Source organism: Periplaneta americana, chromosome 10 (genome assembly GCF_040183065.1).
Source record: "Periplaneta americana isolate PAMFEO1 chromosome 10, P.americana_PAMFEO1_priV1, whole genome shotgun sequence".
Lineage (NCBI taxonomy): Eukaryota > Metazoa > Arthropoda > Insecta > Blattodea > Blattidae > Periplaneta > Periplaneta americana.
The window spans coordinates 95,265,539-95,280,232 of record NC_091126.1 but is presented as its reverse complement, the minus strand read 5'-3'; the positions used below and the strand labels follow the sequence as shown (position 1 = coordinate 95,280,232).

Here is a 14,694-nt window from a genome sequence, read left to right as displayed (position 1 = left end):
TAATTCTAATAGTTACATGAAACACAATCCACAAAACTAGTCTATTAACAGTAAACTATTATGAAACAGATCCCTGATCACTTAAACTTAATAGCATTCTAAAGAAAAATCTCTGTCTACAGATCTAGTAGAATCCATGTTGAAAATAATTACACTGCGAAGAAAAAAAAACGTAGATAAACCTCAAATTAAGAAAGCTGTATCTTAAGGTAAATAAACATAAGAATACAGGAAAAATATACAATCTAGCAACTCTACTTTTAACATGCCAGTGATGTCAATGAGTAATATTAAAAAACATACACTGATTAAAACATTTATCATGGAATTAAATAAGATAAGCTTTTGTTTTCTTTATTCCACACAAAAAGCATAATTTGTTACACCACAATGAAGAAATGTCTCTTCGTTTCTTAATCTTGGGCTTAAAGAAATATACTCTTAAGTAAATATATCGCTCATTTGCTGTAACAGTGACATATCTAAAAAAAATTGTCATTTTTGAGTTACTGGTGTAGAAAAAGACCATTATGACATGATCCTTTTACAGCAAAAACGACAAAACTGTGCTTCTACAATTTACCACGAGAGAACTTGCTGTGTCATTCTTTCGCCAATGCAATTGGAGATCAAGGCTGCTAGCAACAATGTGATGATGTTGATGTAAATGTAAGATTTCCACTCCTTTCTTTTCTTTTCGTCAATAATGTTTTACTTTGATTTATGACATTATTCAGGAAAATATTTGTATGGATCGTCTAGTTAAATTTGTTAATATGACGTTCTTGAAGCAAACATACTGCATGGTTATTGCACCATTTCCTATCATGTCGTTATTACAAATAACATTTAGCTCATTTACGGTCATCAGTTTGACGCTATGTGGCAATGTAACATTCTTGTATGAAATACATACACCATGTTTAAGATACACCTTCCATCATTTACACTTAAGTCATTCTTTTTGCTAAATCTCTTGATATTAAATATGGATAAGTGTTAATGGTTCACTTGTTAACATTCCAATTTGATTAACGAAGTTAATTTTCTGTGCTACTACTTCTATTTTATATCACACATTATGACTAATCGCAGAGAAATAATGATGCAATTGGCTAAATGTATGCTGTCAAATGAGAATAAACAATCTTTTGAAAGCACACAGACGCACAGTGGTCCATTTTCCCAATTTCTTGGCCAAAACCTCTAGAGATGTTTGAATTAATTTGAACGTAACAAAGTTGAAACAAATTGTAAAAGTAACATAATTAAGAATTAAATATCGAGTAAATTCACATAAATAGCTATAGTATATGCTTTTTTTTTATTTGCGTGGATGATCATTTCATTGCTTCTTAGGGTATTCAAAGTTACAGTCTATTTTATCTATATACATAAACCTATATAGAATGTGTGTATAGTACAGTAATTATTTCATTCGCTAGCATCCTAGTCTGTGGAGATAAGGGAGTCATCTTTATCAGAACCCTTAGTGGACACACCTAAATGTGTAGATGCATCTGGAGCTGACAGAAGTGACATTACATCTGCAGACAAATGCTTCAGTTCCTTTCTTGGGACTTTCAATATTCTTTATGAAGTATGGTCCAACAATGCCTGCAGATCAGTTTCAGCAGACTTTTCTGTTATTTGAATGGCATTGGTATCGGAATAGCATGTCTTTTGTGCTTCTAGCACCGTTCTGTATTGCTGGAAAATGTAGGCGATGGATTTATAGTCTCGGACCTAATCAGGTTATAATGGAATTTTGTTAATTTAACTTCAACTAGAATGGACAATGCTCTGAACTTAATTTATAAGCTTTTCTGCATGTTGACGTACTGATTGGTGTTGAAAATTGTACGCCTTTTATTGCAGCAGCAGTAGTAACAATCTCTCCTGCTTCACGAAGACTTATTTGTGTGGCATATACGAGTTCTGAAGGAACTATGTTTTGTCTTAATCCCTGTGCTTTTCGTCTTTTATAACGTTCACCACTTTACTAAATTCTAGTAATGGACGTTCGACTCTCTATTGCGTTTCAGTAACGCATATTGAAAAACTCGTAGATTTTCAAGCCATTTCTTATTCTATGGTAGGAATCTTTCAACTGTCCTATTTGACCATTGCCATCTGGTTCTAAAATTATATATTAAATGTTTTAACACATTCTTTAGTTCAGCGGATGATGTTGCAGGGGAATCGGTTATGATTCTAATGCATTCTCTTAAATAATCATAGACTACTTTTCTTCAAAATTAGATTATGAACGTTCCTGTAGTACAGTAAACAATTCACGCCTAGTGAGGTTTATGTGATGACTTTCATATCCTGAAAGGAATTACAGAAATAATTCAAATTTTAATAAATTGATGAAGGATTAATATACGACACAACAATTTTTTGTGGCAACGTATTTTATAGGTAAGCAAAATGAAATAATGCACAAGAAAACTAGAGGTTTCACCTATTCTTCGACATTGGAACCAAGTCTCTCGACATATTTCTCCTATCGTGACACGTATCAGTACACCTCGTTCATAAAACTGTTTTTTGGGCGTATAGCTACCTGTGCTCGACCGATTTCACTTCTTCATCCGAACCGAAGCGTTGTCCTCCTAGCAATTTCTTCATTGGTCCGAAGAGGTGAAAGTCAGACAATGCAAGGTCTGGACTGTAGTGTGGCTGATTGCCGCCTTAATGATGCCTCTGACATTGGGTGGTGTTGCAGCAGTCACTGGTCGGCCGGAACGTGCTTCGTTGGCGGACTTCTTCGAAGAACTTGCACAACCTGGAGACGTTGTTATGGTCCAGACAATCAAGCGCCATTCACCTCCAATATTTCCCTGTGGATTTCACTCGATTTTTTTGTTTTTCAAAAAAAAAATGGACTACACCTCGCTGCCCTTCACAAGTGAATGATGGTAGAATATGCGTAATTTTTACTCAGTAGTTACAGCTTCTTTAGCCAGAGTGACATCCAATCGAATCATTGCTGTATGTAGTGCAAGATTCAAACTTACTACCTCCCAAATTTGAACGTCCTAACCAAAATAGTATTCCGTTAAATAATTGTTGTGTGTTACTTTCCGATCCTTCCTTGTATTACAACGCAAAGACGCAGTGCGCACTTCAAAACTAAATTCGAGCTAGTGGGCCCAGTGGCAGTTGGGAGCAGACTTTCTTTACTGGTACCTGAAAAGCATCGTCATAGGTATGATTTGTAATGAGTAACTCGACAGGACCTCGCAGGACCAATAACCTTTAACCTCCATGAATCTGCCACTTTCACATTTTCAACCACAATCAACGTGACTATATTATTTAATATCTAAATGCCGTTAGTTAATTAAGTAATAAATTAAAACTAGTTCAAATATTCTACACACCTCCAGGAATCGAATCCATGCTTCAGCTTTTATTTTCACTCTTATACCACTTATTTATAACACTTCAAAAACAACCTTTCTTTCACCACGCAAAATCAGCAACTGCATTGTCCAAGAGAGACGCATTTTCAGCCATGTATTTACAAGCACAGGACTGGAGATGGAAGATAAGATATACGATGTCTACATGCCCTGTCCTTCCTCTTCAACTTAAGACAACAAACAACCCTCTCCTATATGTTTCAGTTTTGGGGTTTTGGCCAGGAATTCGGGAAAATGAACCACTGTGAGACACAAAGAAGATGTAGAAAACTGGAAAAGAAACTTGAGGTACAGGAATAGCAGAAAGACTTATGAAATGCATACGATAAGTAAAAGAACCCAGAAAGGAAGGACAATTAAACCACCATGTGGAGAGGAGTACAAATTGCAATGCTCTTCCAAGTTAGCTGAAGAGAAAAGGAAGCAGTTGTTTACTATATTTTAAGTTTGGCCGAGGTAGAAAAGCAAAGGCAATTTATTTCAAACTCTTTGCAAGTTATTCAGTCGAAGTATTGCTATGTTCATATGGGAGAAACTACAAGACCATGATGGCATAACGATACTTTCTATTTCCACAAAAATAACAAAATAGTAGAGGTGTGTAAAGTCTTCACAAACACCTATTCATAAACAACCATCCGATTCATACAGTGTTGAAAAAAATGCATAAGATCGCAAATGCATTACTGAAACCTGATCTCAGAGGGAAATGTGGAAAGCAGAAGCCACTTGATCCCAATATAAGGAAAGGAATGAAAGAGCACATTGACTCTACCCCAAATATAGAAAGCTACTATCTATGTGTGAACACATCAAGGCTCTTCATTGATGGACGCAAATTGATTACCGGTACCTACAATCATAAGGGCTTTTTGGCCAGTTATAAAGAGAAGAATATTCGCCAGCTATAACTTGTTTTATAATGTTTACACAGGATTACAATACTTTGTGTTTCCTCCCAAAAAAGCATTTGTGTGACATCTGCTCAGCTTTTGATAATGCAAACAACAAGGTTAAAGAGAACCTGAGGGAAAAATATGACCAGCATCTATGACTTATCAATAGAAGAGAAAAATAGAGATATGGAAATGTCTGATGCAGTAGTAGAAGTTTATGATCTACAGGCTGTGGTGCAGCTGCATAAAAGGGGATGTTTCACATATTTAACTTAAATGTTTCTGACTTCACAGTCTATGATTTGAAACTGAATAATGCGAAAGTTTTATAGGGCTAAGGGAAATGATCACAGTGGTGTCAATGAGTTAGGTTCTTGTGTGCTCCAATATTTTAAAAAGATATCAGGCTTAAAGAATAATGCAGTCATCATGCTTAATTCACACAACTGTGCCGAGCAAAAAGTACCAGGAAATAAGATCAACCACAAGTGTTTCTCAATAAGAGACACAATTGTAAATTTTAAATGTATATATTCTTATTGCGTAGTAGACATAAAACAAATTGTAATACATATTTCTTAATTTAAATTCAGGTATCTGGCCCTGAGCATGAGTTCTACTCTTTCAGGGGTGAGCTAAAATTTTATCCATTTGTATTATATTTTATGTTATAATTATTAGCAAATAAATAAGTAAATTCGTAAAAAGAGATATATCTGCTGGCAAGTATCTAGCAAGGAAGAGAGAAAAAATAAAATTTCCAGGACCACAATTACATGCAGTAAGTGCCACAAAACTGTATGCAGCCATCACAAGAGAATAGATATTTGTAAAAGATGTTAGGATACTTAGTGTGAAGGCTCAGCCTGGAATTTTTTTCCCACGTGTATAAAAAACATGAGTTTCAGGTGAAAATTTGTTTTTGTGTTTTTTTTAATAAGACTCAATTGTATTATTTTTGGGAACATCAAAAAAGGCGGTAGAAGAAGTTTTTACAGAATTAGATGGGAAGGCGGCAGAGATAGGATTATGTATTAATACAAATAAGACGAAAACAGTTCTTCAAACTAAAAAATCAGTACAAAATAAAGTTATCCAACTGAATAATACTGATATTGAAATAGTAGAAAACTTTAAATATTTGGGTTCCATAGTAAACAAGGAGAATGATGAATTAGTGGAGATACAAGAAAGAATATTACGGAATAACAAAGCCTATTTTTTGATGATCGACTTGTTGAAATTCCAAACAATACATAGGAATAACAAAATACAATTGTATAAAACAATAATAAGACCAATATTGTGCTATGGTTGTGAGACATGGACCATGCAAAGTAAGGAGGAGGAAAGATTGAACAGCTTCAAGAGAAGGATTTTAAGACGGATTTTTGGCCCAGTCCAAGATGAGAAAGGATGGAGAATAAGATATAATTCTGAGTTATATCAGTTATGTAAAGATATAGAAGTATCCAGATTTATTAAATTTAGAAGATTACAGTGGGCAGGGCATGTAGTGAGAATGGATGAGAAGCAGATAGCAAGAAGGTCCTTCACCCATCAAATGCATGGGAAAATAGTTGGAAAGCCCAGGAAAAGATGGGAGGATGAAGTCAGAAAGGACACCGTGAATATTCTAGGGACAAGGGCATGGAAAACGAAGGCCAGAGATAGAGAATATTGGAAGAGACGCATTGAGGAGGCCAAGGCTCAAATTGGGCTGTAGCGCCATTGTATTATTTATTGTATTTATTCGATAACATTTCACTGTATTGTTGGTTTAAATAACATGAAACACGATTCAAATGCAGATGAAAATTTATTATTTGTGTTCTTTTGTGTTAAGATCCATTGTATTATTTCTTCAATAATTATAATAGCATTTCATTGTATTGTTGGTCTAATAAACATGAAGAGACATTGATGCCACATAAATATTTTCATTCTTGTCAGTCCAAAATAGAAGGTAAAAAATTGTTCAAAATATGTGGACATAAAGTGCCCAATCAACAGATCACAGCATGGACCTGCTAGGGTTAAATGACGAGCAACTCCAAAAGTGTTACTTCTGAGCACCACAGAGCAGAGAACGGATATCGACAATTTATTACACTAGTTCCACACTTCTCATTAGGTGAGTAATTATGTATGCCTTTTATTCAAGTATTTTTCTAAATTAAGTAATCCAAATTATATAAAATGAATTAATTAATTTAATTGTAGTCTGTTTTGTCGTAATATTAACAAAAAATTACGTCTGCGTTTTTTTAAATATTAAGTACCTACACTGAAATGTGGCCCAAGGTCAATCACTAGATTAATTATTGGTCCCTCATGGTAGAAAGTTTGGGTGCTCCTATTCAAGAGTGACGAGTGTACACTCCAGAATCGTTTACTTCCATCATTCGATCAACGAAAAAGAAAGGAGAGCCCTTCAATGTGAACGAAGTTTGTTATGAAGATTTCTGACATTAAGGACATTGCCAATGACATCGGTGCTCTGAACATGACTACTCTGAAGTTGTGCGAAACTAAGATTGTGGAAGTTGTAAGAGGAGCACCGACATCAGTTTTTTTTATGAATATTCATAAGCTGGGGATTTCAAGGAAACAATCATTAGGAAAAAGAGGAGGTGAAGTTACCAGCAACATATTCAAGCCAGCCTTCTGTTCCAGGCCAGGGATTTCAGAAATGACGAAAGATCTTCTAGACTTGGACTACAAGTATATTATAATGAAATGCTACAAGTTGTTTTACGAAAATCTGTAATGATGGCAGAGTAATAAAACTGAACTGAAATATTCTAATAATTTATACAAATATTTAATTAGATTCCAAGTATTTGTAACATGTTTTCATTTTTTATTACTTAAAGTACCATACTTCAGTCTAAAACAAAGTTTTGTTTTGATATTCTGAAACACATCCCCAAAATCTAGTTTTTTAAACTTAATGTTTATTCTAACAAGATTTTCACTTTTCTACATATGACATATTCTGGTAGCAGTTATTGTAATAAGAATGTCATAATTCTGAATGGTGATAGATTTTTGGTTATAGTTTATTTCATCATACTAACTAACCCTGATATAAGATATACTCCATATTGCTATACACTGTTCTTTCCCGTAATTATACTCATTACGTATTTTTCAGCGATGGTAATAGGAAATTACACATTGAAAGATTAAAATGCTCCTCCTGAAAAAAGATAGTTTTTGAGATGTGTCACTGTTGCAACAAATGAGCGATATGTAACACGTCTCACAATTTCACACAAAATAACTGTTAATACATAGGTAGTTCAAATTAAATAAGCTGAAGTTATTATTCCTTCATTACCTTTTCTTTGGTTCTGTCAACAAATGACAAGAGAAAACAAATACGGAAATTACTTGTGCCTCAAATGCTGTCGCATAGCCAGCATCAAGTTTCTTATTGTCTGTCTCATACAGTAGTTTTGGAGTTGTGCAAATCATTTCAAAAGTGGCACACTACTGTCTCTAACATGTCACATGCTACGTGTATGTCCAACAATGTCTGTCACCTCACAAAAGATTCAATGTGTTGAACTTGTTCAGAAAGACCAACAAATAAGTTTCTGTGAATTTGCCAAGAAGGTAAACATCTGTGTTATTAGCACCAAAAAAATTATTCACCAACACAAAGTTTTTTAAATTGTGTCCAAAATAAATGCCCAGAAATTTGACTGAAGAAAACAAAACAAGACTAACTGAACATCTCCAGTGATACATCCAGGAGGTTCACAAGTTCCTGGATAGATTTGTGACAATCAGACAGTGGATTTTCGGTCCCAACACAGCCACCCTATCCCATAGCCCCTTGTTTACAGGGGAAGAATAGCAATGAGTTCAATGATCTCCCTGCAACTGATGTTCAATATCAGGGCTCAAAATCCGCTGTCTGGTGATAATCAATGAGACATGAGCACGCTAATACACTCCTGGAATCAATGGTGGAAAGGTATGGCCCACAGACCAGATGCAACCCTCAGACAGATTCAACAAAGAATGCAAACGGTCGTTTTCCCTAACACCAGAAAGGGTGAAATGAAATCATATGAGAAAAGGTAATCAATGGCTACAGTTTTTCAAAACATTCAAGGATCAATATTAACCAATCCATTTTTTCTTATATCAAATTCTGAATGTAGAATACTATAGTAGTTTTTTTAAGAAAAATTTAAGGAGACTCAAAAAACATGGAAAAGGTTTGGTATCAACCTCCTTCATGACAACGTCCTTCTTCACTGCGCAGAACTCATACAAGATACTCTAACTGAACATCAGTTAATTGATGACCATCTTTAAATTTAAATTTTCGTGTCTACTAATTTTTTTACTTTGTTTACAGGTCAATATAAAGGTCAACTATTCTGAAATTTAGTGGTGTAACATGGAAAGGTGGAGTGCACAACAGTGAGCAGCAGGGGTGGCTCATGTCCTACAGCACATAATAAAAGAGAGAAAAATATGTTTTGTTTTAAAAACCTCAGAAATATTTGTTTAATTTAAATAGTTACCATTCTATATTGTTAAAGCATTTGAATCGTCTGCCTTGACACATTTCATCATTCACCCTCCACAGTAGTGCGAGATGTGCTAAGCACAGGAAAGATGTCGACATGGAGAAATACGCATGCTTGAGTTACCCTTTTCACTTCCCCGCAAGCACCGAAAACCTCAACAAACTGCTGTCCCTTCTGTGCTCACCAAAGAGTAGCCAGAACCAGAATAGCCAACTTATGTATTTAGTACCTAAAACTTCATTTATTAAAAATGTATTTAAATATGAAACATTTATTTTTTCTATTAGAAATGTAGTTTTTAGCCATCGTTTTCAATTCTTCTAGTTCATAAAATTAGACATATATCCAGGTCGATGGCATTTAAGTGTGCTTAAATGCGACAGACTCATGTCAGTAGATTTACTGGGATGTAAATGAACTCCTGTGGGACAAAATTCCAGAACATCGACGATGCTGATATAATCTCGGCAGTTGCGAGCATCGTTAAATAAAACATAATATTTTTCAATACTAAGGTGATAGACAAGTTCGCCAACAGGAAGAAGAATGGACTTCAATTTTAGTTATTAAGATGAGTGCTATTATTATTATTATTATTATTATTATTATTATTATTATTATTATTATTATTGTTATTGTTGTTGTTTGTTGTTGTTGTTGCACATAGGTTTAAACAGTCACGAGCCGCCACTGGTGAGCAGCAATAGTGGAATTTTATTTTGCTAACAATTACTCAATCATTGCTGCTCGAAGAGGCTTCAGTAACTTTTGCATTATGTATAGAACATTCATACATTGCACATGGTTTATTCCACTCCATATTCACACATTTTCCTTATTCACATACCCGGATAAGTGGAAGTGTGCTTCATCAGACATTATGAGACTGTCCAAAATTTGTACCAGTCTAAATCCAATCGTAATGTGGCATAGTGTGAAATGACTTTGCCGATTTGCTGGTTTCAACTTCTGGGATACCTGAAGTTTATAAGGGAAGAAGTTCTATCTTTTCTCAGAATTTTGTGCACTCCTTCTCTATTGACACCAACTTCTTGTGATAACCTTCTTGCAGATTTCATTGTGCTCGTGATTCCAGTTCTCACTCTTTCAATGGTTTCTTCATTGCAGATCTCCACATACCTGTAAGTTTAGCATCAGTTACACTTTCACATTCTGCGAGATTCAACACATCGCAAAATTGATTTTTGGGAAGGACATGCACACCTGTCAAACACTGCACGGAATCTTCTTTGAGCAGCAATGATTGAGTGCCATATTTACTCGCATATTAGACCATTTTTTTTCCTTTAGTTACCATTAGTAACCGATACCATCAGTAGAAGAAAAAAGGGAATTTATTTCCCTGTCTCTGCTGTGACAATGGAAAAACTAATAGGATAGAGAGTACAGTAGGTAGTTTGAGGATAAACGGATAGAGAGAGATGTTGTTCCTCTTTGTCAGTGTGGAGATATTGGAGAAGTAACAGGATAGAAGATGGTTTTAGAAGTGGGTTTTAACTTCCAATCTTCCCATGAGCATTTGTGATGATAATGTATATTTTTGTGCAAAAGGCTTCGGCAGTAATTCACAGCCTAGAGCAGGGGTAGCAAACTCGTATAGTAAACAGAGCAGTCAGTATATGAGTACCTGTACAACAGCAACTGTAGCAGGAGAAGCTAAGCGCTCTGAGAGCGGCTGTTTCCCAGCCCTGGCCTAGAGTTTAATACATTTTTGCTGGCTTTTGCTTTCTTTTCGAGATAAAAATTGTTTTACATGAAACATTTCATAGCTACTGATTTAATTCCCAATATGCTTAGTGAGCCGAGCTCGACGTCTCAACAGATCTACTTCTCTGTTACACCACCGACAGCCTTCGCATTCCTGCCATACTACTGACAGCGCCATCTTTTTCCTTTATTTTTTCGACATTAATTCCTATTGGCCAGCTAGGCTTTAACGTATCTGAGAGAGAGGGAAGGCGAGCTTTCGTGCCATCAAAACACGGAACCTTCATTTGGGAACTCATCATCGTGTAGTGAGGGAGACTTAGGAACTCGTTATGTAGAAAGGTTGACTTATACTCGTTTTGTAGCAAGTGTTTGACTCAGCTATTTATCGTCATGTAGTGAGGTTGACTCAGAAATCTGACTGGTTTGTATCAGCATCATTTATATGTTTCACGCACGAATTTAGCTGCAGAGAGGTAACGTTGCTTGGATAGATTATTAAACCAGCAAATTGTTAGCATACAGAAAAGATTGTTGTTTTATATTCTTCCTAATGTTGCAGGAATACGTGACTTTGAACTTATTGATTGCAGCATAACATGGTATGTTTCGTTACGATAGTTTTGTGGAGTTTATGCGAAGTGGATTCGCAGGCGATTATATATTGGCTCGCGTGTATTTAGATTACGTGGAAACAGTGTATATAATTTACGCCGTATTGAGATTTAATGGTAATTTTGAGAATGGTGGTAATGAGCGCAAACTATCTGAACATCGTGACGAAGTATGTAAAGTGGCAGAAGTCAAATTGGTCGGTCCATAGTTGGGAGTAATATTGAATTCCAAATTCATTCATTTGTACGCGATTTCTGACTTATTATCGTCATCCCTTCATTTCTCTCTCTCTCTCTCTCTGCGATAATTGGTTATTTAATAGTACAGAGATCTTATTGTAATATGGAAATTGTAGTTATATCTTAAGTACATATTGTTTCATGTGGACTGAGTGCGTGTGGCTGCTCCATTACAGAATAATTTCTTGTAAATATGATGTTAATAATTATGGAGCTTATCACTCAAACCTAAGTCATAATTTCGAGAGACTAACGGGCTCTTCAGGATCGTATTGTAATGAAGTTGCTGGACATTAATGTGCCATATTGTTTCAGATTATCTTATCATATAATTTTGTCTTCTGACTTCATTAATTCATGTATCATGTATCTAATCCATCAATTCATTGTTGTATTGTTATTTACAGTTTGTTAATTATATCCTTGTTACAAATTTGCATTAGTTATTTCGATGTTTTTCCACTGCGTCCACCCCGAAAACCCAATGTTTAAGAAACATCTGGCGAGGTTCACCCAAAGGAAATGGTACCAGGTGCCTCATTAGTCAATTTAAGAGAGCAGTGTATAATAATAATAATAATAATAATAATAATAATAATAAGTTACTCAAAGAATTTTAGTTCTGTCCTTTAAATGTGCAGAAATTTGATCTGAACAAATGTAACATTGTAAAATTCCTTTGTGGTTCACCCTGTGAGTAAGTGTGTGTGTCTGTGTGTGTATATATATTTTACATTTTGCTCTTGACTTATACCACTATTGCATGCAAATTTCTAACTCTTAACCAGAAGTTTGTATACCTGCATAATTGGATAAAGTCATGTTGGCACTAGCCAAGTGGTTTAAGTCCAGCCAGCATATCGTGCCCAAGTTCGCAGGTTAGTGTCCCAGCCATTGCAGTCAATTGAGCCTGTGGTAAAGGATGGGGAGGGCCCATGTAAAGAAATCGGTGTAACGGCACTCATGGAAGCTGAAGGGGTTTCAGTTGACTGCAGTTGAAATGATTTGGTTTTTTTTAAATAAAAGAATTAGAACATAACATTTTTTAGAAGATTTTAAATTAGTTTAGTTAAGTCTAATATTTCATAAAATTTAAAAATACCAATGTACTTTATAAATAATACATCATATTACTACTACTAACCTTCTGGTTAAGCCATTGGCTGCAGTTAATATATGATCCACCATTCTGTAAAGGATTAAAGCACAGGGGGTCTAATAAGCGAGTAAATAAGATAATTATTAGCAAAACAAAATTCCAATATGGCTGCTGGCTGTTGTTTCACTCTATCTTTCCATGTATATACCACTGAATTTCGCAGTGGATGATTTGTATATAGGAATTCAAGTTTGGAAGAAATACCGCTTGCTCACACTGCATTGTGGTCACACATGCTAGCAATTGTGACTATGTAGTGGGTGACTCACAACTCCAACATTGCCATTTCTTTTTTCTCCTTGTTAAGATGAGCAACATCCAGAGCTGTCCGTCCTTTAATCCGACATCTGCGCCATGCTGCAATAACAATTGGACCACTGGGGTGCTGCCCCACTTCCCTGTATAGTGCAATGCAATGTGCCAGTTTGCAAAATCAGGATTGTTGATCTGCCGATAAGAGCAGTTCACACACGTAATGGTGTCCCCCTCCTGCAGCAGCATGCAGTGCAGTGTGACCAACTGGTCCTCCCTTCAAGTCCACAAGTCCACTCATGCCCCGGAGACCAGTAAAGTCCTGCAAATAGCCAGTTAGCCTCCATATGAATCCAGGTGCAAAGGTGTCCACCCACTATGATCCTCAGCATTCACTTGGCTGCCTGCATTCAGGAGGACCTGCACTATTTCTTTGTGTCCTCGTCCTGCTGCCCCATGTAGAAGAGTCCTCCCAATGCAGTTTGTTGCCTGGAGGTCTGTCCCGGAGTTCAGCAGCACCTGCAAAGAAGCAGTATTCTCTCTCTTAGCTGCAGCACTCGCACTCTCTACAGTCTCTTGGTACTCTGCCTTCTGCATTACAAACAAAGCATTCTGCAGCTTTCCTCTCTAGGGGTACAAACTCGTTGAGGATGGAAGACTGGCTGAGAGAGTAGCAGGAAGTTTTGGTGGGAGAAATGAATCGCTAGAATCATATCACACCACGCACATTTCATGGCTGGTTACTTTATTGCTAGCTGATCATGAAGCAGTAAGCTCCATGAATGATGTCCATCATTCTTTCCGGTTTGCAGCAGAAGTCTCGGGTTATTGGAGAGGTGATTGTGGATGGTCCGTGGACCAAATGTCAGTGGTGACTTTTCTAATTAGTAGGGACGATTTTTATTAATTTGTAACTTTGCTGTGCTTTTACATAAATTTGTGTTTTGTGTTAGGTTGAGTCTTGACTCGTTGTAACTCAGAAACCAGTAAAGATCTTGAGCAGTGGTAACTTTTAAAAGTAATTTCCATTTCTTCTCAACATTTCTCTCACTTTGACTCCCATCTAACATGAAAAACAAAAGTTTCCCACTTACCAACTTTTGAAGGTGTAAATTTCTATTTGGAACAGGTGACTTCGAAGTCAGTATTTTTTCCTGTTTTAAAAAAAAGATACTGATTTCGAATCATTTTCTATGTTTTTCTTAGACATTGACCTATCAATCAAAAAGTTGCCATGAGATTAATTGACTATCATAGGAGCTACGACATGATAAATGTTTAATAGAGTGCGAAATACCGTTCTGGGCTGCTAGATGCAACGAAAAACCATAGCTGTGATCAAGCTCAACCTTTTGCACATCAAGCTTCCTTGTGTTTCACAACACTGATAGTGGAGGCAACTAGTCTTAAAGCTAGGCGCCAACGTGTTTGTACCCTAAGCAATGCTTTTGCCCACTTTGACCTCACAGCCCTGTTCTCACCTTCCTGAACCTCATATTTACGAAACAGGCTCATTTCTCTTATAATGATTACAACTGTTAGAGGAAGATGAACAGCAATATCCAGAGTCAGGTGTTTTTGTTATTAGCGATAAAAACAAAATGTGACAGGGAGTTGCATCAAGACATGTATGCTGGTTTTATTATAAATTTATAACAGTACCGGTAAATTTTTCGCGAATTTTCGCCAAAATTGACAGTTTCTGCGAAAAATCTTGATTTCTGCTATAAAAACGAAAATGGGCATATTTTTAATTATTGCAAAGAACTACAGCGCATTTATTAGTTTGAAGATGTTAGTTACAAAAGAATAGGGGGACAAATT

The 14,694-nt window shown here is 36.0% G+C and overlaps 1 protein-coding gene across 1 annotated transcript in view; it reads right to left on the bottom strand.

Annotated features, from left to right (window-relative positions):
• Positions 1-328: 328 nt before the first annotated feature.
• LOC138707730 (RNA polymerase-associated protein CTR9 homolog) overlaps positions 329-14,694 on the bottom strand; it is a 42,640-nt gene continuing 28,274 nt past the window's right edge. The window contains exon 6 of the mRNA XM_069837596.1: positions 329-13,389. Coding sequence (XP_069693697.1) covers positions 13,256-13,389 — 134 coding nt within the window. The 3' untranslated portion in view covers positions 329-13,255. The remainder of the gene's footprint in view (positions 13,390-14,694) is intronic.